General features: G+C 40.8%; 1 protein-coding gene across 1 annotated transcript; it reads left to right on the top strand.

Annotated features, from left to right (window-relative positions):
* The first annotated feature begins 18,460 nt into the window (after positions 1 to 18,460).
* LOC120226477 (olfactory receptor 51B6) lies at positions 18,461 to 19,399 on the top strand. The gene has a single exon (XM_039224669.1). It carries the CDS (start codon positions 18,461 to 18,463, stop codon positions 19,397 to 19,399), a length of 939 nt encoding a protein of 312 aa, XP_039080600.1.
* The last annotated feature ends 8,219 nt before the right edge of the window (positions 19,400 to 27,618 follow it).

The raw sequence follows: 27,618 nt of genomic DNA, 5'->3' as shown, positions 1-27,618 counted from the left end.
GTACTGGGAATAAATGCTAAAAAGACAGGGGAGCCTGTGTGGCTCAATCGGCTGAGCGCCCAATTTTGGCTCAGGTCATGATCTCATGGTTCATGGGTTTGAGCCCCGCATCAGGTTCTGTACTGATAGCTCAGAGCCCGGACCCTGTTTCGGATTCTATGTCTCCCTCTCTCTCTGTCCCTCCATCACTCATGCTCTGTCTCTGTCTCAAAAATAAATAAACATTAAGAAAAAAATGTTTTAATGATAATAAGACAAAGTCATTGATTTTATAAGCCATAAATTAAGTTAGAAAATAAATAAGAAGTATTTAGATAAATATAAGTGCAATTTTAAAATTAAATAGCACTATTTAATAGAGATTGATTGGGATGGTATTGCATACAGTTTAGTAATTTGGATGATCTGGGGCAGCATCTCCGAGGAGGTGACATTTGAGCTAAGACCTGAATAATAATGAGAGCTGGCCATATGAAGATCTGGAGGAAGGCTCTTCCATTTAGAAGGGAAAATCAGCATGTCTGGAGCATGGCAAGCAAACTGAGAAACAAAAGGTGCTTGCAGAGATGCAGGCAGTGGTCAAGGGCCTTATAGATAATACAGGGCCTTATCGATAATACTGGAGCTCTATTTTACTACAAATGTGATGAAAACACATTGAACAATGTAAAAATCACAGTGGAAGAGAGCCTAGTGAAATGCTGAAATATGCATTTTTAAATGATCAGTTGGACTGCTTTGTGAGGAATGGATAATCAAACAAGATCAAAGAAAGGATAGTAGTCAGAAAGCTTTCAAAATAATCCAAGCTGAGGATGGTGATTATGACTAGAAGGGCAGTGGAAACAAAGAAAATTTTAACAGAGAAAGATACGTTTTTCAGGTAGTACCAAGATTTGCTGATATATTGGAAATAAGAATGAGGAGGAAAGATGAGGTTGGCTCATTTCTTTCTGTGTGTTGACTTATGGCTTGAGCAAATGAAAGGATGGTGAAGTCACTTACTCAACAGAGTAAGTCTGAAAGACATATATTTACTCACAAGGAAATCAAGAGTTATCAGCAAATATGGTTGAACTGGAGCAAATGGATGTCCTTTTTTTTTTCTTGTTACATACCAGAACAGTTTATTCAAGCTGGGTTTTTTTCCTAAATTACAAAGATATTCTCATTCATATATGCTTCTTTGAAGTTATCTTTCCAGTGGAAGCCACCACCCTTAAGATATTCTCAAAGAAAACCATGCTCTTACCTTGTGCCTGAATAAATGAGATCGAACTGCAAGCTTCTAGCAGCTAAGAGGTGCCAGACAAGTGGGCATGAGACATTGATTCAGCCCTTTTGGCCTGGCACTAAGTAATAGAATATTGGCAGAATCGTTTCTCATTCTCCATACTCTGTCTTCAGGATCAAGATACATAAATTTAGAGTTTATCAAAAATATGATGAGTATTGTTTATTCTTCAATCACAGGATATAAAGATAATCCCCCATAAGTGTTCCTCTTCTTATGTGTTCTAAATACAGTCTCATTCCCTTACTTTTCTGACTCTGAAGCAATGATCTTAACTCAATGTCCTAAGGCAATTTAGTGAAGAATTCTTCTAAAAGAATATGTAACACAGTAATATAAAGCACAGAAGAGAAAGCTTCTCAAAATGGAGGAGAACTATTCTATTGTGTCAGTAACATTCAGCTCAGTTTCTTCTTCTCTATTTCCAAGAATTCCATTCAGATCTATCTTGTGCTTGGTTCTATGAGAAATTCACATGTCTTCAGCTAGGAGCTTCTCTTGGCTTCTGAGAAGGACATTGAGGAATGATTCAAAAGCTAAGAAAAGACCATAGAGAAGGAAAGAGGTTCTAAAGATTTGGAATATCACTAAGAAGAATCTATAGTTGACTAAATTCAGGCAATCTTCTACCATTTAAAGCTATAATCCTTCTCTGTCTCATTTCAATATTGTGTGGGATTAGAGGTGTCTCTGTGTTCATCCCCTAGAAAGGACAGCAAACATGTGAGAGGGTCAGTAATATTCATACCATGGAGCATGGCAGGTGTGAGGTACTCATGCCCGGATCTCTTTCCAAGTGCTACCAACTTCAGACTGAGATCTGTGCACTTATCAAGAGCCATGAGCTATAAAGATCCTTCCCTTCTTCTTCCTCCTGTTTTCTCTCAAGATAAATCTGTAGAGGAATGCCCTAGTACCCTTTTCCAATATATGCTGGGCGTCTGCCCATACTCACATGCTCCACTGCTTGGATGTTAGGGATAAAGAGCAGGGGTCTTGGTCCTGTCTGAGGACTCAGTTCATATGGCTTCTTCTCAAAGTCCGTTAAGAGGTGCAGTCAGTGAGGATATTGATGAAAAAAAATCCCCAGAGTTTTTCCTTTTCCAGCCAATTGCAGATTTTAAAAAATATTTTCTTTATCTTAACCCCTCCTGTGAAGGAGAAGGAACATTTAATTCATCTCCCCAAGGTCTTAAAGCATCTTCTCCAAATCAGGTAAGAGATTAATAGAGTCTCACATGGCAGCTTTATTGGTGAGAAACCAGACTGCTAGTCTCTGTGCCCCCAGCAGACTTTGTTATCACTTAAGGGAGAACATTTATCCTCCACATGTACTTCCAAGGTCAAATCTCTCTCAGTTGCTCTCAGGAGAAAACTTAATGCATCTTATTAGCCTAAGCCTTTTGAATTCTAATTATATTTTCTGCTTGGTTTATCTCAAAACTAGCTTGAGAATGGAAAGTTAGATGGACTGGAGTGAATATATAAAAAAATAGTCAGCCTCCTCCAGCAACTCACATGAATCTTCAGTCCTCATTTTTCCTTTATTGGCTTCACATTGCCAGAATTTTGTTTTTTCTGGAAATGACATGAACATACTTAGAACACAGGGCACACCTCATCCATGGATAATAATAGCTGTGGTTTCTCCTTTGACCGTGGCAGGAACCATCTTGCCTGTTAACTGGTTTTAGAGGAAAGGAAACATATAGTACTCTTGAACAAATTTTCTGTCCCTGAAGATCTGCTTGGGTTTCTACCATGCTTTGTTAAGATTAAAGCAATGTTTAAGGCAACTCTGAGATGCAAATGCCTACTCTTAGAATCATCAGCTGGTTACTAACTGTGATAGGCTGAACTGTGCCAACTTGAAAATATTCCTATGTTGAAGCCCTAACTCTCAGGACCTCAGACTGTGACTGCATTTGGAGCTATGCCTTTAGGGAGGTTATTAAGTCAAAATGAGACCGTTAGAATGGGCCCTGCAATATGACTAGTGTCCTTATAGGAAGAGGAAATTTGGGCATGGAGAGAGAGACCAGGGTGCACAGAGGGAAAGCCGTGTGAAGACACGGGGAGAAGATCGCCATCTATGAGGCAAGAGAGAGGCCTCAAAAGAAACCAACCCTGACACTACCTTGATCCAGGACATCGAGCTTCCAGAACTATGAGACAAAAAATTTTTGTTGTCTAAGCCATGCATTCTTGGTACACTTGGTTATTGCAGCTCTAGAAAACCAGGACGCCAGTAATGTCAACATGGACAATTACATAAGCTTTTTAATAATGTATATTTAAGTATAAACTTAATAAAAATTTTATAGGACTGGATGCTAAAAGTTACAATGTTCCAATCAACAATATCAAAGAAGACCTGTGTGAATGGAGAGATATACTTCATGGATCAGAAAACTCAATATGGTAAACCGGTCAATTTTCCTGAAATTGACATAGGTTTAGTACAATTCTTGTCAATCACAGCAAATTTAGTTTTTTAGAGACATAAACAGGGTTATTCTAAAATATATATGGGAGGCAAGAGATTTAAATAGCTCAAACAATTTTGAAAAATAATAAAATGGTAAAAATAAATCTATTCAATGTTAAGGCCTATTATATAGCTCTTGTAATCAAGGTGGTAATGGTATTGATGGAGGGACAGCTATATAGAAATATGGAACAGAACAGGAAAGACAGAAATGGACTGGCATAGATATAGTCAAATGATTTTTAAAATTTCTTTTAGTCTTTATTTTTAAAAAATTTACCCAGCTTTATGAAGGCATAACTAACATAAGAACATTGTGTACATTTTAAGATGTACGATGTGATGAATTATATGCATATATATTGTAAAATGATTAACACAATAATGTTAATAAACACCTCCCTCACCTCACATAATTAGCACATGTGTGTGTGTGAGTTGGGAACATTTAAGATTTACTCTCTCAGCAACTTTCAAGTACATAATACAGTATTGTTAATGATAGTCACTATGCTACTGATCCCAGAATTTATTCATCTTAAAACTACAAGTTAGTACCTTGTGATCAACATCAGCCCATTACCCACAACTCCCATCCCCTGTGAACCACCATTTTGCTCTTTTTCTGAGTTTGATTTTTTTAGATTCCACATATAAGTGAAATCATTCAATATTTTTCTTTCTCTAATTGACTTTATCTTAATTTCACTTAGCAGAACGCCCTCAAAGTTTATCCATGTTGCAATCTTCATCTTTTAATGACTAAATATATTACACTATATGTATATGTATATACATATATGTATATATACATATAAAGAAATAAAACCTAATATAAAGGTACTTGGGTGGCTCAGTTGGTTAAGAGACTGACTCTTGACTTCAGCTCAGATCATGTTCTCACAGTTTGTGGGTTCTAGCTTCACATCAGGCTCTATACCAACAGTAAGGAACTTGCTTTGGATTCTCTCTCTCTCCCTCTCTATCACTGCTCCTCCCCTACTCATGCTCTCTCTTTCAAAAAAGTTAACTAATTAAAAGAAGAAAGAAAACCTGATATATATTTTTTCTTTATCCATTCATCTGTTGATCACTTAGGTTGTATATATTTTTTGGTTACTGCATATAATGTTACAATGAACTTAGAGGTATAGATATCTCTTGAGATAGTGATTTCATTTCCTTCAGCTATTACCAAGAAGTTAATTGCTAGAGAATATGGTAGATCTATTTTTAATTTTTTTAGTAACCTCCATTGTGTTTTCCATAGTGGTTGTACCAATTTACATTTCCAACAACACACAAGGATTCCCTTTTCTCCACATCCTCACCAACATTTGTTATCTCCTGCCTTCCTGATAAAAGCCATTCTAACAGGTGTAGAGTGATATCTCATTGTGGATTTCATTTGCATTGCCCAGATGATGAGGGATGTTGGGCATATTTCCATGTATCTATTGGCCACTGATATGTCTTCTTTGGAAAAATGTCTATATAGGTCTTCTGTCCATTTATTATATCTGTTTTGAGTAGTTCATTAGCTGCCATTTCTTCTTGGAGTTTCTTTGGAGGAGAGTCCTTTCGTTTCATCATTTTAGTTACCTTTCTGGCTCTTGTTAGTTTTAAAGACTTGTTATCCTCTCTGCACCTATAAACGCTGCTGTATCCAAGAAGACTCTTGGACTGTCCAGGGCCTATCCTTTCAGAGAGTGTTTTTTGAATGGTATCTCTTGGTTTCTCTTGTTGGGACCTTGGTTATTTTATTTTCCTACTCGGAGTGATATTTGGGACTCTCCACCTTGTGTACTCTGGCTTGTTTCTTGAGGTAGCCCTGGAGAAGAAAACAGACAGACAAACACACAGGGAACAGGAGCACACAAAAGCACAGACTAATTCAACTAACATGCAAACCGAGAGGGAAAATGAAAAAGTTAAGAGAAAGGACAGAGAAGGGAGGGCGAATAATAGAGAGTATAAAATACACAAAAGGGTCAAAAAGGAGAAAAGAAAAGGAAAAAAATAAGAAAACCAATGGACAAAGAACGGCTTAAAGCATATAACCGGATTTCCCAGCTACAGTTAAGTAGCCGTGTGTATGCAGTGCTGGTTGAAGAGCATAGAGATAGAGAGAGAAGACAGGGCGGGGATGAGGCAAAATTGGAAATAGAATGAACATGCAGAAGGCATAAGAAGCTTTTTTCAAAGAGCTAAAGGTTGGAATATGGTTGGATAGGTGAGAGAAGGATGCTGGGGTTATCCAGAGAAACTATATCGTCTAATTACTCCTGAGAGAAAGAGATGAAAAGGTCGGTAGGTGTAGAATTTACATCTACAGAATGGACTTGTTGTTATTGTTTAAGCAGGCCGGCGACCAGAGTTAATCAGGTCAGTGTTCTGGGGGAAAAAAAAAAGAAGAAGAAAAAAGAAAGAAAAAAAAAGGGAGGAGGCACCTCTCAAGCAGGGATGGGCGTGGTGTGATCCAATGTGTCAGGCGGGATTTCTGCCTTGAAGGTTGTGGCGAGGAGAGTGGCGGTGCTCCAGTCCCTTCTTGAACCAAGCACTGCACTTTGCTTTTTTGGGAGTGTAAACTCCCCGTACGGGGGGCGCATCCAAAGTTGGTTGCGCTCTTCAACCCAGGCCAGTCCCAGTCTCCAAATCCCAGTCCGCGCGCCCTGCTGAAATTGCCTTAGACACAACTTCCCAGGCAACCCCCTTGGGGCAATTCCAGGCCCCCTGCCTGGCTCTCGGGGTGGGGTCAGAATTGCTGCTTCCTTCTCGGTTCGGGCTGGCGAGCATGGGCGGGGGCTTGCCTGCCGGGTGCGCCGAGCCCACTGGAGTGAGGAAAACCAGGTCCCTCTATGCTTGTCACCTGAAACAAGAACTCACGGGCAAATCTCCCAGTTTTTAGCTCTTTGACTTCCCTCTAGAGTTCCAGGCAGCCAGGAGCGCGGACTCCCGGTGTCCACGTGCGGCTCTTCCAGGGGCCCAAGCCCCCCAGGAGGACAATGGAGGCAGGCGCGCTGCTACTCTAGAAGTCCAGCCCGCCAGGAGGCAGCACAAAGAAGCAGTCTGAGAGCTCAGCCCCGCCGGGACCAGTTGGAGCGAGGGGACTTGGCGTGCAGGTATTTGGCGCACATGGTCGTTCTATGAACCGAGCAGAGGTTTTTCCCCGAGCGGAGGTTTTTCTGTTTCGTTCCAACTCTCTCTTTTTCCCTTCTCACTCCCCACAGAGGGGGATCGCCTCCGACCCTGGAGTCTCCGATCCCGGTCTGATTTTATCTTCCCCAGTTTGCATTCATGTTAGAAGGCTTTCTCAGTGGATTCTGCGTCCTTTTTCTCCCAATCTCTCAGGTTTCGTAAGGTTTCCGATGACTTCAGATCTTTACCGTGTGAGGTATGGGCGCAAGTGCAAGTACGGAGCTTCCTACTTCTCCGCCATCTTGCTGGAATCCCCCCTGTCTTCTGTCCATTTATTAATTGAACTGTTTGGTTGTTTTTGTTTTATTATGTTTTCTTTTGTTTTGTTATTGAGTTGTATGAGTTCCTAAAATATTTTGGATATTAAGTCCTTATCAGATGTATGGTTTGCAGATATTTTCTCCCATTCTATAGTTTGCCTTTTCATCCTGTTGATTATTTCTTTTGCAATACGAAGTTTTTAGTTCCCTGGTCTCATCTCACTTGTTTAACTTTGCTTTTGTTACTTGCTCTTTTGTTGTCATATCCAAAATATTGTCACTGAAACCAATGTCAAGGAGCTTTTCTCCCCGGTGTTCTTTTAGCAGTTTTATGCTTTTAGGTCTGACATAAGTCTTTAATTCATTTCGAGTTACTTTGTGTGAGTGTGTAAGATGAGGATTTAATTTCTCTATTTTGCATGTGATTATCAAGTATTCCCAACACCATTTATTGAAGAGACTTTCTACTCTCCCCATTGAATATTCTTGACTTTCTTGTCAAATATTAGTAGGCCATATATGTGTGAGTTTCTGAACTCTCAATTCTGTTCTGTTGGTCTATATGTCTGTTTCTATTCAAGTAAAACTATTTTGATTGCCCTAGCTTTGCAACAAAGTTTGAAATCATTAAGTGTGATTCTCCATGTTTTACGCTTCTTTCTCAAGATTGCTTTGGCTACCTGGGAACTTGAGTGGTTCCACATGAGCAATTAGGCAAGAAAAATATTTAAAAGACACCCAAATTATAAAGAAAAAAATAAAATTATCTGTTTGCAGATAATGTGATCCTATATAGAGAAAATTCTAAATAATCCATTAAAAATCTAGTAGAAATAATAAGCAAATTCAATCAAATTTCAGATTACAAAATCAACATATAAAAATGAGTTTCATTTCTACATACTAACAATGAACTATTTGAAAAAATCCAGTGTCTCTCAGCTGCAGGGTGACATTCTGCCCATGGTCATGTCCTTCTTTCTTAGGTGACAAAGTGAAGAGAGGTCTTAAAATTCTGGCCATTTCAGGGCACCTGGGTGTCTCAGATGGCATGATCTCACACTTTGTGAGTTCGAGCCCCATGTTGGGTTTTGTGCTGACAGCTTGGAACCTGGAGCCTGCATCGGATTCTGTGTCTCCCTCTCTATCTGCTTTTCCCTGTTACACCCTACTACACTATTGGTGGGAATGTAACCTGGTGCAGCTCCTCTGGAAAAAAAATGTGGAGGTTCCTCAAAAAATTAACAATAGAAGTCCTCTATGACCCAGCAATAGCACTGCTAAGAATTTACCCAAGGGATACAGAAATGCTGATGCTTAGGAGCACATGTACCCCAATGTTCATAGCAGCACTCTCCACAATAGCTAAAACATGGAAAGAGCTTAAGTGTCCATCAACGGACGAATGGTACCACATGACAGGAACATACTTCGTTGAATTTTATGATTATTGTTCTAAAATCAGTTCTAAAAGCAGTTATGCTGCTTATATCTGTTTTGAGCAGTTCTTTAGCTGTCATTTCTTCTAGGAATTTCTTTGGAGTAGAGCTCTTTCGTTTCTTCATTTTGGTTAGCTGTCTATCTCTTGTTAGTTTTAAAGACTTGTTATGCTCTCTGTACCGGTGAGCACTGCTGTACCCAAGAAGACTCTTTGACTGTCCAGGGCCTATCCTTTCAGAAAGTGTTTTTTGAATGGTATCTCTTGAACTCTCTTGTTGAGACCTTGGTTATTTAATTTTTACTTGTAGTGATATTTGGGACTCCACCATGTGTACTTTGGCTTGTTTCTTGAGGTAGCCCTGGAGAAGTAAACAGACAGACAAACACACAGGGAACAGAGGCAAACAAATGCGCAGACAAATCCAACAAACATGCAAACCGAGAGGGAAAATGAAAAAGTTAAGAGAAAAGACGGAGAAGGGAAGGCAAATAATAGAAAATAAAAGACATTAAAAAGTCAGAAAGAAGAAAAGGAAAAAAGAAGAAAACCGATGGACAAAGAACGGTTTAAAGCATGTAACCAGCATTCCCAGCTACAATTAAATAGCCAGGTGTATGCAGTGCTAGTTGAAGAGCATAGAAAAGGAGAGGGAAGACAGGGCGGGGATGAGGCAAAATTAGAAATAGAGTGAACAGGCAGAAGGGATAAGAAGCTTTTCTCAAAGAGCTAAAGGGTGGAAAACGGTTGGAGAGGTGAGAGAAGAACACTGGTGTTATACAGAGAAACTATATAGTCTAATTACTCCTGAAAGAAAGAGATGGAAAGGTAGGTAAGTGTAGAATTTACGTCTACAAAATGGACTAAATGTGACTTTTTAAGGAAGCCGGTAACCAGAATTAATCAGGTCAGTGTTCCGGAAAAAAGAGGAAAAAAAAAAAAAAAAAGAGGAGGACAGCTCTCTAGCAGTGATGGGCGTGGTTTTATCCAATATTTCAGGCGGGAGTTCTGCCTTGGCGTTTGTGGGGAGGAGAGTGGCAGTGCTCCAGTCCCTTCTTGAACCAAGTGCTGCACCTACCTTTTCTGGGTGTGTAAACTCCCTGTGCCAGGAGCGCAGCCAATGTGGGTGTGCTCTTTAACCCAGGCAGGCTTAGTTTCCAAATCTCAGTCCACGCACCCCACTGAAATTGCCTTAGACACAACTTAGCATGCGATCTTCTCAAGGCAATTCCAAGCCTCTTGCCTAGCCCTGGGAGTTGAGCCAGAATCACTGCTCTCTTTTCCTCCAGGTCGGGTTGGCGAGCAAGGACGGGGGTTTGCTTTGGGTCCTCTGGAGAGGTGGAAACCGCGCCCCTCTGTGTGTTGTCACTCAAAACACGAACTCGCGGGCAAATCTCCCAGTTTTAAGCCCTTTGCCTCCCCTCTAGGGATCCAGCCAATCCAGGATCATGGAGGCGCAGTCAGGCACACGGCCCCTCTAGGGGTCCAACCGAGCCAGGAGCACAAAGGAGCAGTCACCGTGCGACCCCTCTAGGATGAGTTGGTGCTTGGGGATTTGGCTTGCAGGGATTTGGCTCTCAGGGATTTGGCACACATGGTCTTTCCGTGTCCAGAGCAAAGGTTTTTCTGTTCCCCAGCGACATGGACCGTGTCTTGAGTAGTTTTGACCTCTCTCTTTCCCCTCTCACTCCCTGCAGAGGGGGATAGCCCCCGTCCCTCTGAGTCTCTGATCCCCAGTTCGCACTCACATTAGAAGACTTTCTCAGTGGATTCTGCATCCTTTTTCTCCCAATCTCTTGGATTCTGTAATGTTTCCTTTGGCTTCAGATCTTTTCCGTGTGAGATATGGGGGTGAGTGCAATGTATGGAGCTCCCTACTTCTCCACCATCTTGACCCCTATCCCATTATCAGGTGTCTTGACCATCTGTGAAAGTATAAATTTCCCTGCTCCACAAGAACATAAGTGTTCTGGATAGAGAGCACATGGAGGTGATAATCATGACTTTCTGCTGAAAAAATCATGCTGGGACTATGTGAAAGTTTGCAAGATGGTGTGTCAAACTATAGGTCATTCTGAGATCAGAACAGAATGTAGGTTAATTAACGGCACAAAATTAATTTGGACACCAAAATGGTTCTTGATCCCAACTTCACATCAGAGAAAAAACTCAGTTTGTGGTAAACTTAAAACAAAGCTATTGTAAAATAACAGAGGGATTTGTATTCACCAATTTGGGATTTAAAATTTTCTTACATACTACACATAAACAAGAACCATAAATAAAACTTCTTTAAAAACAACTTATTTTGTGAAAAATATAATTAAAAGAATTTTTTAAAAACCAACCGTAGAGTAGCAAAGATATCTGCCATGTTATATTTGATACAAGACTCATATCAATAATTTATAAATAACACCCAAAAAATCAACTAAAAAATGACAACTCACTATTTATAATGGTCAAAAGACTAAAACAGGTCTTTCGCAAGAGGCGACTGACCAATAAATATATAAAAATGTGTGCACATTATTGGTTATCAGGGAAATGCGAATTAAAACTACAGTGAGGGGGGCGCCTGGGTGGCTCAGTTGGTTGAGCATGCGACTTCAGCTGAGGTCATGATCTCACCGTTTGTGGGTTCAATCTCCGCATTGGGCTCTGTGCTGACAGCTCAGAGCCTGAGCCTGTTTCAGATTCTGTGTCTCCCTCTCTCTCTCTCTCTGACTCTCCCCTACTCAAGATCACTCGCTCTCTCTCTCTCTCGGAAATAAATTTTATTTATTAAAAAAAATAAAAATTTTTTAAATGTTTTATTTATTTCCGAGAGAGAGAGAGAGAGAGAGATAGCGTGAGCAGGGGAGGGTCAGAGAGAGAGGGAGTCACAGACTCTGAAACAGGCTCCAGGCTCTGAGCTGGCAGTCAGCACAGAGCCCGACGCGGGGCTTGAACCCACAAATCGTGAGATCATGACCTAAGCGAAAGTTGGACGCTTAACCGACTAAGCCACCCAGGCGCCCCTAGAAAAAAAATTTTTAAGCGGCACCTGGGTGACTCAATCGGTTAAGCGTCCGACTTTGGCTCAGGTCATGATCTCATGATTAGCGGGTTCGAGCCCCGCACCCCAAATCAGGCTCTGTGCTGACAGCTAGCTCAGAGCCTGGAGTCTGTTTCATATTCTGTATCTCCCCCCTCTCTGACCCTACCCTGCTCATGCTCTCTCTCAGAAATAAATACAACACTAAAAAAATTTTAAACCACAGTGAGAAACCACTATACACTCAGTAGACTGACTTAATAAAATCCCTGAAACTACCCAGTGTGGTTAAAGATGTGAACCAGTTGAGACTCGTGAACTACCAGTGGAATATAAAATTATGTAATCACTTCAGAAAATACCTACCTGTATCTACTACCATTGATGAATATAGTCTTTCCAAGGAATTATAGTCGTAGTTAGTCCAAATTCATTATGTATGTGCACACAACGATCAACTGAACATGTACCAGAATGATCAGAGTAGCAGATCTCCCATAGCCCCAGCTACTACTATCCTACTATTTTACTATTAAGGGTAGAAAAGTAAATGTGGGGTATATACATACAATGGGATACTATCTAGAAATAAAATGAACACACTACTCCTACATGCAAACACATGGATATTTCTCACAAACCTAATGATGGGCATAGATACCAAACACAAGGAGAACACGGAGTAGGATTCCACTTATATAAAGGTTACAACTGGGTAAAATACTCTAGGAGCTAGACTGCATAAGGGCACAAAAGAGGCTTTGCTGTGCTGGTAAAAGTGTGTTTCTTGTTCTGGGTGGTAATTATAATGGTGAAGTTACTTTGCAACAAATCCATTGAGCTAACATTTATACTCCAGGTATATTTCTTTATGTAAATTTACTTCAAGGGGCGACTGGGTGACACTGTTGGTTAAGCATCCGACTTTGGCTCAGGTCATGATCTCATGGTTTGTGAGTTTGAGCCCCTCGTCAGGCTCTGTACTGAGAGCTCAGAGCCTGGATCCTGCTTCACATTCTGTGTCTCATTCTCTGCCTTCTGCACCCCCACTTGTGCTCTGTCTCTCAAAAATAAATAAATGTAAAAAAACAATGACTTCAATAAGTTTTTTTTACTAAAACAAATGCTCCTTGAATTATTTTCTGATGGTCTATTTAGGCTTATACATTTTCCCAATACTGTTTTCTTCCTCATTGTAGCAATAATTATGTGATCAAATAAATTTAAATTAATCTGTAATTAAAGTAAATTGAATCTCATCATTTGCTTTATGAAAAAAGGAATACATCTGTGTGTTTATCTGTATATCATTTATGCATATATCTATGACTAAAATCTAACATAGTAGATTTTTAAAATTTTTTCTAAGTAGAATGGTGTGTGTTGAGTTAATGGTTTTAATCTGGAAATGAAAATTACTCTTCATCAGGGACACATCATTAAATTGCCTGTGACATCATCTACCTCCTGGTGCAGAAACTGGGGAATATGACATTGAGTCTATGGTTTAATCTCTTGGATATCTATGTGCCATAAAATTGCAAAGGATGAAATTTACTTCCCAAATAATTCACTCTTCAATGGGGGAATATAGAACAAAATATAAATAATTAAAGTAAGTGTGATTATGACAGAGGTAGTAATAGCTGACATTGACTGAGTGCTTAGTATATGTCGAGTACTAATCTAAGGGATTTATATTTAAACCTCACAATAACTGTATGCAATGGTGATTATCATTACATGCATTTTAGAGATATGGAATACGAGGTGCAATGAGGTTAAATTCTAAGCCAAGTACTCAAGTTCCAGTATTCAAGCTTTATATATATATATAGAAATATATAAATATATATTTCAATATATATATATATATAGAAATATATAAATATATATTTCAATATATATATATAGAAAACGAGAGAGAGAGAGAAAGCAGGAGAGGGGCAGAGGGAGTGAGTCCAAGTGGGCTCCATGCTGTCAGCAATGAACTCAACACAGGGCTCGATCCCATGACTGCAAGAGCATGACTTGAGCCAAAATCAAGAATCAGACAATCAACTGAGCCACCCAGGTGCCCCAGCACTCATGCTTTTAATCACATGTAAGCTGTATTGTCATTTTTTCTATGGGAAAAGGGAGTAAGACTTTTGGCTTCCAGATAATTGGTATTATGATTCCTGTCCTCCATATCTTAACTCATAATTTGATGAAAAGGCACTCCCATCCTTGCTCTGTCTTCTTATAGAGAACACGGGGATGAATATAGATGGAGGAGAAAGAGGAAATCAGGGCCTGGAGAGGGCAGCTTCTTTCTGTGAGACAGGGCTCTGGGCCACACATCAAGATTAGGGGAAAGATGATAGAATGGGAAGAACTCTTACTTCACCAAAGTAATGTCCTTCTCTCCTCTAATTTGCACTCATTCCTCATTTTAGGAAGAAGGATTGGGAGTTCCCACACACATATGGGGAAAATGCTTTCCCAAGAACTCTGTTTCAGTCCCCATTCCTAACTGGTCGGCTTGTCCTTCCATATGCCAATAGATATAAACAACAAATCACTCTCCTAGCAACAGAGCTTAAGTAAAAGCCAGGACATAGACAGAGACCTTGGGGACTTCTGTGTAAAGCCCCAGATCTCCAAAGTCAAGGATTCAAATAAAGATAAAAAGATGAACAAAGGGAGACACAAAGGGATGGAGGGGTATAGACAGGGAGGAGCAATGAGTGACCTAAATCAGGAATGGACCCTGAAGATAAGCTTCTGATGTCAATGCTCCTATCTGCCAGAATTTTGTGCAGACTATGAGAAGAATGCCATTTTCACTAAATCCTTGATGAGGCTAGAGACTACAGATTCACGCCTATGGAATGAGAGAAACAAAATTCAGATCAGTGAGAGTATGTGATGAATTTTCTCTCTGATGTCTTCCTGCAGGTATCAGAGTAGAGAGACAGGAAATAGGAAGCTGGTTTCTTGGCAAAGAGAATCTGATAGTATTCTCAGTCAAGGGTATGTGGAGAAGAGGCATGAGTCTTTTTAAAAAATTTTTTAAATGTTTTATTTCTGAGAGAGAGAGAGACAGTGTGAGCAGGGGAGGGTCAGAGAAAGAGTGACACACACACAGAATCTGAAACAGGCTCCAGGATCTGAGTTAGCTGTCAGCACAGAGCCCAACATGGGGCTCGAACCCATGAACCGTGAGATCATGACCTGAGCCAAAGTCGGATGCTCAACTGAGCCACTCAGGCACCCCAAGTCACGGGTCTTTAAGACTCTCCAACACCTCTAAACCTGATTTCTTTATCCTACCTCCTTAGATGTATCTAAGAAGGCCAAGGACAGATTCTGGAACATATGAAGCAAAGAAGATTTGTGGGAACAATCCAGATGGTAGGTGTAAACTTGGGGATGAATTACACATTTCTAATTCTTGCTTTTTCCATGCCTGAACCTGCAGCCTCTCTGGCCTCTGTTCAAGCCCTGTGATTTTCTGCATGGGCTTTCCCCCTAGAAAGCCAGATAACTGACAGGAATAGAATCTCTTCCAAAAGTACAAGAAGGGGTAGCTCTGTAATTATGAGGGCTTTGGATACTTTCTGGAATACAGTCACTACCATCCAAGACTGATAAGCCAAGTCAAGGTTAATCTTGGATGAAGTGTGGACAGTGTGTGCCTTTAGATTGGAGATGGCTGTTTGCATAGCTGTGTATCTTTAGCACCTGGAAAAGTACACAGAGTACAACAGGCATCCAGCTCCCTGCACTGAGGATAGGGTAGTTTGTTCTCTCCATATCCCTTATAACAAACAACCCTGAGGGCATCCCTAAGTGCTGGGGATACACAGCTATGTATTCAGAATCAATCAACCACTTAGTAGGGTGTACCAATCAATCCGCATGCTTTGATGATTGGACAACCTGTTCAAAATCAGGCGTGTAAAATGGTCAGAAAATCAATCTGTGTCGGCAAACCAATCAATCAGGGACTAGAAAAGAGAACAAATCGTGTGCGAGGCATTCTACTAAGAAGTATGAATTGAGAACGGAGCCCTGTAGATAGGATAAACAGAAGAATGGATTATAAGTGTGAACTATCCAGAAAAGAATGATAACAGACAAACGTTGGGAGATTTTTCATAAAGGAGGAGGAATTAAGTATTACGATAGAGGAAGTGTCAGAAAAAGGGAAGGAAAAGAGTCTACGGGAAACTGAAGGAACATGTGAAAGATAAAAATCTGAGCAGGCTCTCTGGGGTGTTTGCACAGAGCCCACAGTTAGGTAGTAGTGTTCAAGACTTTGGGCATGAACTTCTCAGTAATGAAAACTCAAGTCCACTCTAAGATTCTGGGAGATGATAGGTGGCTGCAGGGATGAGGCAAAAGTCTAAGACTTTTAACCCCCCAAAATTTACAGATAACCTCGTGTCCAACAAAATAGCTCTGGACAAATTAAGTAAAAATGTTCAGATTTTCAGTATGAAAACAGAAAAGAGAGCAGTAAGTTTGAATGTACTCCAAAATACTACATAGATTTCACCATTCTTGGAGTCTTTCTAATCCACAGTGCATAAACAGGGCTGTGCTATTTGCAGAATGTATCACCTTGGACATAGAACCATATGACTGGAGAATGGGGAAAGAGGCTGCTGTAAGGATTCTACTCCCCTCACCACCACCAAAAATGAGGCACATGTAGTGTCCTGATGTCCTGATACATAATGGAAACTCAGCAATGATTTATTCCTTACATTCCCTTTTTGAAGCTATCTCCTGTCCGGTGCCCCCACTCCTGCTTCTTTAACCTCACTGAGTATCTTCCAAGCGTTTCACTCAGAGGCAGGGGTCCGCTATTCCTCCTCTTACCCCTGTGAAGACAGACTTGCTTTTCCCTCCAACTGCTCCAGCCCCAGGACTCCAGGCGTTAGCAGCCTGCAGAAGTCCCCACCCTCACTCACCACCTTCCCTCTCTTCTTTCTCTCTCCACATCCAAACACCAGTTTGGTGAATTCTAGGTTAGAACTTGTAGATACAGTTATATCCAGCCTCCTCAAAATCTCCATCATCTTATATCTGTTCTCCAAGTTTCTTAAGAAAATTTGACACATGTCCCAGAAAGAATGGATATTCATGGTGCATAGCCACCAGGAAGAACAGCAAGGAGGCTCTTCTCCGTGATGGTAACACCAGAACTTTAAAATTGAAGAACACTGACCCCTTGCAAAGCACTTCCCCATTGGCAATCCCATTCCATTCTCACAACTTGTGTCCAGAGCATCACTGGCAAGGCAGAAATTGCTAGTACCATTTAAGGATCATGAAACCACAGCTCAAGATTAATTGACTTTCCCAATATTATTATTCCTAAAAAGAAGCAGAGCTAGAATATCAAATTCTTCTGAAGGTAAAAACCCAGTAATCTTATAGACCTTTTTTCATGGGGAAAAAGCTGTCCTAGGATTCGTATCCTAAATTCACACCAAATTTCTTTTCAAAGCATGTGAGATACACAGTCCATACCAACCAGAATAGAAAGAAGGTGACCCTCCTTTTCTCTGGATGATGCCACCAATGCATGTTTAAATTTTTACTCCCAGAGTTTGGCTACCTATACCAGGTGATGCCTGAAATTTGAATGTCACAGGGTTTTCTCACTTTTTTTAAATCTCACCACACTCCACACTTTTTAAAAAACTTTATCCTTGGGGCACCTGGGTGGCTCACTCTGTTAAGCATCCGACTTCAGCACAGGTAATGGTCTTGCGATTCCTGGGTTCGAGCCCTGCATTGGGCTCTGTGCTGATAGCTCAGAACCTGGAGCCTGCTTCAGATTCTGTGTCTCCCTCTCTCTCTGCCCCTCCCCCACTTGGGCTCTGTCTCTCTCTGCCTCAAAAAATTTTTTCTTCTCCTTGAACTTGCGTAAATAACTAATTTCGATCTTTGTACCTCCAAATAGGTGAGATGCTAACAGTTATCTGCGCTGTTAAACAATAGTGCTCTCAAATGTTTGTCATAAAACCCCCTTTTTATTGCTCATTTTTGTATCTGTACTATGAAATTTTGAATTCTTTGAGACGCATCACATCAATAACCATGATGCTCAGCAACATGGATTTTGAGGTCTATGTGTTTTGGAGATAAACCGAATTAGTTCATATCATTTTTATAGACACTCAAAAATCACTAGAGCTTCAAGTTTTTCTTCCAGACGTAATGAGTATTGGTCATTCCCTCAAATCAACTAAGTCTATTTGATTGATTGATTTTTTTGTTTATTTGTTTTGCCATTGGATGTTCATACTTGCTCTTCCAGAACTGCTTGGAATTAATTTTCTACTGATCTTTTAGGTTTAGTACACTCTGGGAAATATCACAAATCAAGATAAAGAGCATACCGAAAAATACACTGTAAGTTCCAACACTATTATGGCATTATTCAAATACACTGATTTCTTCTTGTATTTTACCTTTATTTTCTTGGTTGTATAATTTATAAGGACATCAGCTAGTTCTATTCTGCCGACATTCCTGTATTTCCTGTATGTTGTCCAGTAACAGTGAATAATATGTAGAGTTCCTTATACATTCTATTCTCCCATACCTAGGAATCTCCACATAATGACTAAATTATCATCCTTGCTATCACTGGAAGTCAAGACTGATAAACATCTTATGAGCAGGTAGCACACTCAAGGGCAACTTCCACAGAAGAGCTTCTACTGCATTACCTGCAAGGCCTGCAATGTGGCTCAACACCACTACTTCCCTGTTTCTGCTTACTGGCTTTCCAGGTATGGAGAAGGTACACCACTGGATCTCCATCCCATTATTGGTGGTTTACATCTCCATACTTCTTGGTAATGGCACCCTTCTCTTTCTCATCAAGGATGATCATAGCCTTCATGAGCCCATGTACTATTTTTTAGCTATGCTGGCAGCCACAGACCTTGGAGTGACTTTGACCACGATGCCCACAGTTCTGGGTGTCCTATGGTTGAATCACAGAGAGATTGGTCATCAGGCCTGCTTCTCTCAGGCCTACTTTATCCATACTCTTTCTATCGTGGAGTCTGGTGTTTTACTTGCCATGGCCTATGATCGTTTCATTGCCATCCGCAACCCCTTGAGATATACTTCCATCCTTACCAACACCAAGGTAATGAAGATTGGGATGGGGGTATTGACAAGAGCTGGTCTGTCAATCATGCCAATAATTATTCGGCTTCACTGGTTTCCCTATTGTCGGTCCCATGTACTCTCTCACGCTTTCTGTCTACACCAAGATGTCATCAAGTTAGCCTGTGCTGACATCACCTTCAATCGTCTCTATCCAGTTGTGGTTGTATTTTCAATGGTCTTATTGGACTTTCTTATCATCTTTTTCTCCTATTTTTTGATCCTTAAGACTGTCATGGGCATCGCTTCTGGAGAAGAAAGGGCCAAGGCCCTCAATACATGTGTTTCTCACATCTGCTGTATCCTGGTCTTCTATGTCACAGTAGTTGGTCTAACATTTATTCATAGGTTTGGAAAACATGCTCCTCATGTGGTCCACATCACGATGAGCTACATCTACTTCCTTTTCCCCCCTTTTATGAACCCTGTTATATATAGCATTAAAACCAAGCAGATCCAGAGTGGTATAATTCGCTTATTCTCTCTGCCTAATTCTAGAGCATAAATTTGACTCACTGCTCCCCAAGGAATAACTCAGGGGACCCAGACGAACTGACAGTTTTGTTGTTAGGAACGACTAGGGAAAGACAAGTCAGTGGAAACCTACCTCTCTCTGCTATTCAGAATATCATTTTACATGGCTCATTTATTGGTAGATAGTGTACGGCATAATATATGTACAAAACTAAGCATACGACTTAAGTGTCCAACTGATTTACTCTTTTCAGAGGTAACTCATCCTGTTTGGTAAGCCTTGGATCTACATTATGGGTCTCTAACTGTTTGAATCAAAGCCCATTGTTTTTCCAAATGTTCTGAGTTTTCTTGGCTCTGATATATTTAGAAATGACAGTCTTAAACTCAAACATTCATCTATTTTTTTTTTTTTGCTAATATGAAAATAGCTGCTATTTCTAGAAAGCTGCAGTAAGTGAAATGATGAGACACCCTACCCTCAGTTCAATATGGTAACTCTAGGGAAACTATATCTAAGTCTGTCCAGTTAAATGTTTGATAAGTATTTATTAGATAATATTATTGTTAATAACATGTAAATATGTGTAAAAATATAATAACATAGATATAATTCCTAATCCAGATGACCATTGTCTTGATGAGCTAGTCCTACACACAGGGGAACAGAGATATATATTTTCAAATAGTAAGATGATATTAAAGTTCCAGCTTGGCAATACACCACAGATAAGGCTAGACTGAAGTTCCCGGAATGTTAAAAATACCAGAATTGACAAACAGTTGGTCATAAGTGTGAGCGGGGAGGATGGAGGCAATGCCTGTGACAAGAAGAAAAATGGCATTTTCAGGTTACAAATAGCTATGAAAGTTTATTTTGCTCACAGTCTAGACATGGGGAGGAGTTCATGGTACTATGGGCAGCTGAAGAGTAGTACACATGACTCAGGTGACAGGTTTTAAACTGAATCAGAGAAGATGTTCTTAGGAACAGAAGATTGAGTATGAAATGCTGGGATTATACAAGGTGCCACCCAGTGACTAGTCACTTCCCTTTGTATAAAGGGAGCCTGTCACTGGGCTTTGTCATGCTGGCATTCAAAGCGGTCTCTGACTCCTGCCCGCCTACCATTGCTCATAGGAAGGTAAGAATTTTCCAGAACTCTTGGGATTTATGAGTAGCATGGAGAAAATATACGTGAAACCAGACCTTTAGCTCAGCTTCCAGGCTCGTAAATAATCTTCACCAGATCAGCTGAATGACTGTTTCTTTGTTTGGTCATTCATTCATGTATTTTTATTCAGGTCAGAAACTGCCACATGGATAATCCTTAATAAAATACAAATTTTTGATCAAAATGAATAAAACTTAAAGTGACCTATGTCCCTATGTGTCTGTTGGTTTGTTGGTTCTTCTTCTATTTTTTAAAGTTTATTTAAATATTTTGAGAGAAAGATTGTGTGAGTGTGAGAGGGGCAGAGAGAGAGGGAAATAGAGAATCTTAAGCAGGCTCCATGCTGTCAGCACAAAGCTCGATATGGGGCTCAAGCCCATGAACCTGAACTGAGATCATGACCTGAGTTGAAATCAAGAGTCAGACACTCAACCCACTGAGCCACCTAGGCGCCTCAGTTCTTCTAATTATGTTTCTGAATCTGCATGTCATCTGAATGTCTCTGTTATTATGCCCTGTAACATCTCCCAACAGGTGGGCATCCTAAGTTGTATTCTCATGGAATACTAAAATACTAATACTAAATACTATTAGTATTAATACTAACACTAATACTAAAAATATTAGTAAGCTCACAACGCTTTACGTCATGATGCATCTTTTCCCTGTGCTCTTGGGGAATCAATTCAGGGGGATCTAAACGCCATCAAAGGAAATCTTTCTTGACTTCCTCTATAGGCCCAGTGATCCTGGGGACTGCCATAGCAGATTAATATAAAGGGCACTAGGATAACAATATATTTCAGAAAGTCTTCAAATGGGTGCATTTGATTGAAACCTCCAAAAGTTTCTCCCTTCCCTTTCTGTCCTTCCTTACCTTTCAGAGCTGGGATGGAGAGATCTGAGAAAGAGCTCATAAGAAATACAGGACTGGGAAGTCAGTTTCTTTTGATGGAGGTGAGTCCTATGAAACAGAACAGAGTTCTGGGATCACGATGGTCCTAGCTGAACACACCTGGGTCAAGGGAGTTAAGGTGGGGAAATTTTCCTGATGGACCAATTTAATGCCCTATTCTGATCTTTTTATCCACATATGTTTCAGTGTAGAGACAAAGTCCTTGGAGTTCTTAAAAAAAAAAAAAAGATTGAAAAGGCCATCTTCCCTAACTTTTCATTCCTACCAGTATGTGATGCTTGAAATTAATCACCTTTCTGGTGACAAGGCTAATGCCCAAACCAGGATACAGCTCAAGACCTTGGGACACCACTGTTCCAATGCTCCAAATTTCCAAGGCTGGGAGAAGAAAGAAGGGAGAAGGCAGAAATGGGCCTTGGAGAGGACCTTCTGAGACAAATACTCCTTGAAGCTTGACTTCTGGATGGGACGTAAGCAGGAGGTATTGGAACCAAGACCTTGGTCAGGCTTAGGGGTCCAGGGTCACATCTATGGCACTGATGAACAAAAGACTCATGAACAGGTTAGTAAAAAGCTCTGGTGTGATTTGTCCTGGAAGGCTCAGTGTAGGGAATAAGTCATGGGTAGGATATAGAGAGTTGGTTTAATGAAACTTACAGAGAAAGGCAGTAATATGTCAGTCAAGAGGTGATAAGGCATAGGAATATATCCCAAAGACCCACCCCCAAAACTGAGCTCCCAAATAATCTCTTCTTGCAGATTTTTGGAATAGGGAAAAGCCAAAATCTGTCTTCCTTACTAGGCAGAGGTATTTTAGAAGAAAAACGCAAAAGACCTGTAGGAATAGAGGCAGATAGCTCTAGAATTATTCAGAGCTCTGCAATGGATTATCTGTTTCCCCTGTTGCTCTCTTCAGTTATGTGTACGAGTTTCCTCTTAACCCCTGTGTGTGCCACCTGGCATTTACTCCTCCAGAGCTTAAATCAGGTTGAGGAGAGAGGCATTATAATGACCATGGGTATAGACTAACAGAAAGAACAACTTGCCAAATAGACGAGCCTCAGATTAAAGTGGAGGCAAACTTTGTGAATCTGACATTAGACACTTTACTGTAAATTGCTGCATATTCCCAGAAGTGGGCCTATTACCCATAGGGAGTTAAGGGTGAAAATTCTGCAACTAAAGGTAGAGTAGAGCTTCTTTGTTCACTCCCTTCTAAATTGAGGTCTAGGCATTGTAGATTTTAAGGATCTCAAACCCCACACAGATAGGGAGTAATAGTGGATCTGCTGCTGGGGTGGTGTGGGTAAGGGAAGGTGGTCACCATTTTTATCAGCGAGGGATGCTGGTAAAAAGGGGAAAAGCTGGATGCTCTGGATAGAAAGCCATTCAGAGCCAGTATTCACTGATATGAAAGTCAGGAATTTCAGTTCATGGCTTGGGAAAGTATAACTATTATGTACTGAGCCTTATATTGAGAATTTGGTGATTAAAGTGCATCTACTAGACACCATGTATCAGAACTCAACACCAGTGCTACTAAAACTAAGCAGGTTTGCAGTAGTATACTCCAAGTATTCCCTCTGCCCCCATCAAGAACATGACATTTACCTTCTCCTGTCTGGGAAAGGGCTAAGAGATTAAAAACATAAAGATAACTGGATGGGCATAAATTTCTAAGAAACACATGAAAATAAATGGACAAATGTCAGAAAAAAAAATCTTTCAGATACAACTTCTTTTCTGTTACTCCCTTTTTCCCCCCCATGAGGATGAAATGTAATAAGTCATGTAAAGCAGTAAACACAATGCAAGGTGCTTAGCGTAGGTTCAATTAATATTCATTTTGTAGTAAATGCTCTCATTCTATTTGCAGCAGCTATGATGTGACTCTGAACTCATGGACTCTGAGTGGCATGGTCCAACAAATTCTTGGTTGTTTTTTTATATGGACTGGACATCCTTACAACCATTAAATTTGTCGTGTCCCATGTGTGCAACAGCTGCCTTTCCTAGAACCTTGTCATCAGGGAAGCAGAGAGTCTTTCTTAGCTAATTTCCAAATGATTGTTCTTGAACACAGTACAACAGGAAGACAACAGCACATGCAAAATAGAAATGCTCTATTTTTGCACAGTGAAGTGAATTCAACTCAAGAAGCAAATCAATTCCTGATCCAGAGGAAGAAGTTTTGTTATGATGATCTTGACAAAAAGGTGCAAGTCAGAAATTATACATAATTAGAGCCTGAAGAGGAAATTAATTCAGAGTAGAAGTGGACTTGATTGCAACTTGGAATGTATTCCTCACGTGTGAAAAACTGAGGTGACAGAGGGTAAGTTATGTGTGTGCAGTTATATGGGAAGAAAGACAAAGGAGGAGACACAAGTGTTAGGAGCAGAAGAAGGCCTGGGCTGTCAAAAAGAATTCTGTGACAGGCTGTAGGGATAGGTTTCACCCACATATCAGGTGAGGAGGCATTGAGATAAGGTCCCACTGTCAATAGTGGCAGGAAAGATGGTTATAGATTCAATATAGGAAGAGAAAGGAATACATTTGCCAGGGTTCAACAAGTCTCATACAGCCACCTAGAGGTAGACTATTTCCTTAAAGACTGATGAAATCAGGACCAAATATAAATCAACTTCTGATCTCTGCACATCCCCTTGCCCTTGATTGCCAAAGAAGAACTTCACAGAATCCCTGGAATTTGGGGTAATAAGGAGGCAAGCCAAATGTGCAAATGTGGGACTATGGCAAATGCTCTGGTGCAGTGTATGAGCCATGTAATGTGCCATGTGTGTGTCACGTGAATGGATGAACCCAACTGCATATTTAGATGCACCTGCCACACTTGAAATTTCCTCCTTCCTCCTCCCTTATTGGGATATGAAACCCACTGTACTCTAGTGTTAAGCACAATGCTTTGTGTAGAGTAGGAGCTTAATAAAATGTTCTCTGTTAAATTGAAAATAAATGAGGAGTAGATGGTGTTCCTCTATTTTTTTAATCCTGCATCTTTATATACATAGATAGTTTAGAGGTAGAGATAGAGATAGAAGTCTGCCTTTGGAGCATCCCACTAAGTGGGATGTGTTTGCACACCACTATGTGATGGGTGACTCCCCAAAGTGAATAACCAGAGTCTCCTGTGTACAAGATCTGCCCGTTCCTTCCCAGGCACATATTCTGAGTACCCCAAGGCCAACCTCATAGGACATCTTTCTCAACGTCCCTAACTTTCCATTGGTGAGTTTTCTTTTGAATGCTGTTATATGAAATGTTGATTTTTAGTGAACAGTTTTCCATCATGTGGTCTCCATGTTTTCCTAAGAGCTGCAGGATACCCAAGGAGAGAAAAGAAGATACAGAAGTGGAGTCTACAAGTGGGTTGCTCAAGCTACGGCTGGTTCTTCAACTCCTTGCCATCGCAGCCAACTCCAAACCAATTATGAAAATAATATATTTTTAATAACCTTGAATGCCAGTGGTGGTTTATTACATCCGACAAAGAATATTTGTTTATTTTTTTTTTCCTTTCAAGGAGAGAGACAGAGAGTGAGCAGAGGCGGGAAAGAGAGAGAGGGAGAGAGAATCCCAAGCAGGTCTGCACAGTCAGCACAGAACTCAGTACGGGGCTCGAATTCACAAACCATGAGATCATGACTGAAACCAAAAGTCAGATACTTAACAGACTGAGCCATCCAAATGCCCCAGAACATTTCTTTTTTCTTTTTTTTTTTTTAATCTGATAAGGAGTTATATAGACATTTAGATCATTAGGGCCAGAAATGAAACCAAAACTGAAAATAAAGTCTTAATTATATATCAGAAGTCTATGGAAGTATCTAGCTAACTGAGGGACTGGTGGTCACCAAGCAGCAGGTTCTGTGCCTTGAGAGCAGTATGACAGCTGTGGAAACCATGGAATTAGAGCATAGGGTAATGTCAAAGACAAAACAATGTCAGGCTGGGTCTGTCCCAGCAATAAGTTGTCAGCATTATCTTACCCCTCCTCAGGGAATAAGGATGGATAAGATCAAGCATGTGGTAGAAAATACAGTGAAGAGATATGTTTAAAGATAGAATAACAACCCGGTATTCTGCTGTACCAGCCATCAAACATTTTCTTTACACACGGCCGTGGATATGGTTTTACTACCCCAAAGCAGTCCTCCCATAAAGAAGATTCACACATTAAAATATCAGTGAGATACACATGTTACCCTGTGGCCTGACAGGGCTCTAAATGTGACAGACTACTGGCTTCACACCATTCCGGGTACATTAAGGCACTGGTGAGGCTGACCATTGCAATAAAACCACACTCGATGCTATTTAACACAACTTGATACATTATGCAGTAATGGTTTTAAAAATCTTTAGATATAATCTTTGAGGACAAGGGGTTAGTGCAGATATCACCTCCACTTCAGTAGATATTCTCTATAATGTCATCATTCATTCATATAATGTCATACCTACTGACTTGAAGACAGGATGAAGATTACGTCCCAAGCCATTCACAGAGGATCTAGCCTGCCTCTCAGAGGATATTGGCATCTGACCGTGGCCAGAGAGGCACGAATGTAAGCTGGAAGGGGGAGGGTGGCAGGCTAATCAATAGCACTGGAAATCACACATATTGAAGCACTGGTAAGTGCCAGTTAGAAAGGGACGTTGGATCAGTCAACCACCCACAGAGGAGCCAGGCAATCATCTATGTGTGAGGGCTAGCTTGAGATGCAAAGGCACTTGAGGGACACACATTGCTTGTCCAACTCTGTACTGAGGACTAAGTGACTTGGAGGTGAGCCCAAGTGGACAAGATGGGAAACAGAAAGTATAGAGGACAGAACAAGACTCCAGTGGGAAGATAAAGTCAGTGGAACAGACAGGAAGGAAATGAGTAGGTACAAGACAAAGGCTAGAGGGCCAGAGAGACTGGGGTGAGGGTCAGAAAGAGACCCTAAGAGGAGGTCTCAAAAGGAAATCAGGGTGTTCCCCTGGGACCAAAGTTCAGGGAAATCATTCTTCATCAGTGACTAATCCCTCCCTATCCCCAGGCAGGATCCCCCATGCACACAGGGCTGAGAAGTGTGAGGTGGGGGTACTATCTGAACCAGGAGACAACAGGAACTAATTGCTTAGCCCCTCCCTGGACTTGGAGTCTTATCTCTTGGGCACAAGCCTTCTGCTCTCCAACCAGTCCCCTCCCAAGGTTTGCAAATACCACCTCCTGCCCCTGGAGTGAAAGAACCAGGATACAGCCTCTAGGAAAGGGGGGGAGGGCAGTCTCTCAAGTCTCCTTATGGTTCAGATGGAGGAGAAGCTCTGCCACATGCACCTTGCAGTCACTTAACCCTGAGTTTTAGTGATTTCACTTAACCCAGAGTTTTAGTAATTTCACTATTAGCTCCAATAAAACCATTCTCAACAGAGAGTTTTTAAAAATTTTTTTAACGTTTATTCATTTTTGAGAGACAGAGCATGAGTGGAGGAGTGGCAGAGAGACAGGGAGACACAGAATCAGAAACAGGTTCTGGGCTTCAAGCTTTCAGCACAGAGCCTGACACTGGACTCTGATTTAGGAACCATGAGATCATGACCTGAACTGAAGTCAGACGCTTAACCAACTGAGCCACCCAGGTGTCCCTCAACAGAGGTTTTATGAAGTTAAAATGAAAAATAATGCTCTTGACATCCTGGTACATCAGAATAGACACTGGCACAACATATACATTTAAATGCATTCTTTTATTTAAGCATTCTGTCATCCTGACAAAGATAAAGCATTTCCCAGTCCTTACTCAGCAGTTAGAAAGAAGTCAGGCGTTTCTCAAAGTTTGACTTCACCAAGGAAACACTGCCCCTCTTTCAATTACACCTCAGGTAACCCAAGTTCACTTGGCCCTTTGCCCCTACGGGATCCCCCAGCTCACTCACAGCTCCTGTGGCGCTCCGAAGGGAGGTTTGGAATTGCATTGGTACAGAATTTGCATGTCCAGAATAGTGGGCTAAGCATTACAATTACTGTACATTTCAGGTCTGTAAAAAGCACAATAAAAACTACAGATGTTGGGAAAGTTCTTGGCTTTCAAGTTATATCCTGCTTACTTTTTCTAACACGTTCAATGCCAAGAATTTGTTCTTAGCTAC

The sequence above is a fragment of the Hyaena hyaena genome, unplaced genomic scaffold (assembly GCF_003009895.1).
Source record: "Hyaena hyaena isolate Hyena2069 unplaced genomic scaffold, ASM300989v1 scaffold_1698, whole genome shotgun sequence".
Classification (NCBI taxonomy): Eukaryota; Metazoa; Chordata; class Mammalia; order Carnivora; family Hyaenidae; genus Hyaena; species Hyaena hyaena.
This window is presented reverse-complemented; position numbering and strand designations above follow the sequence as displayed.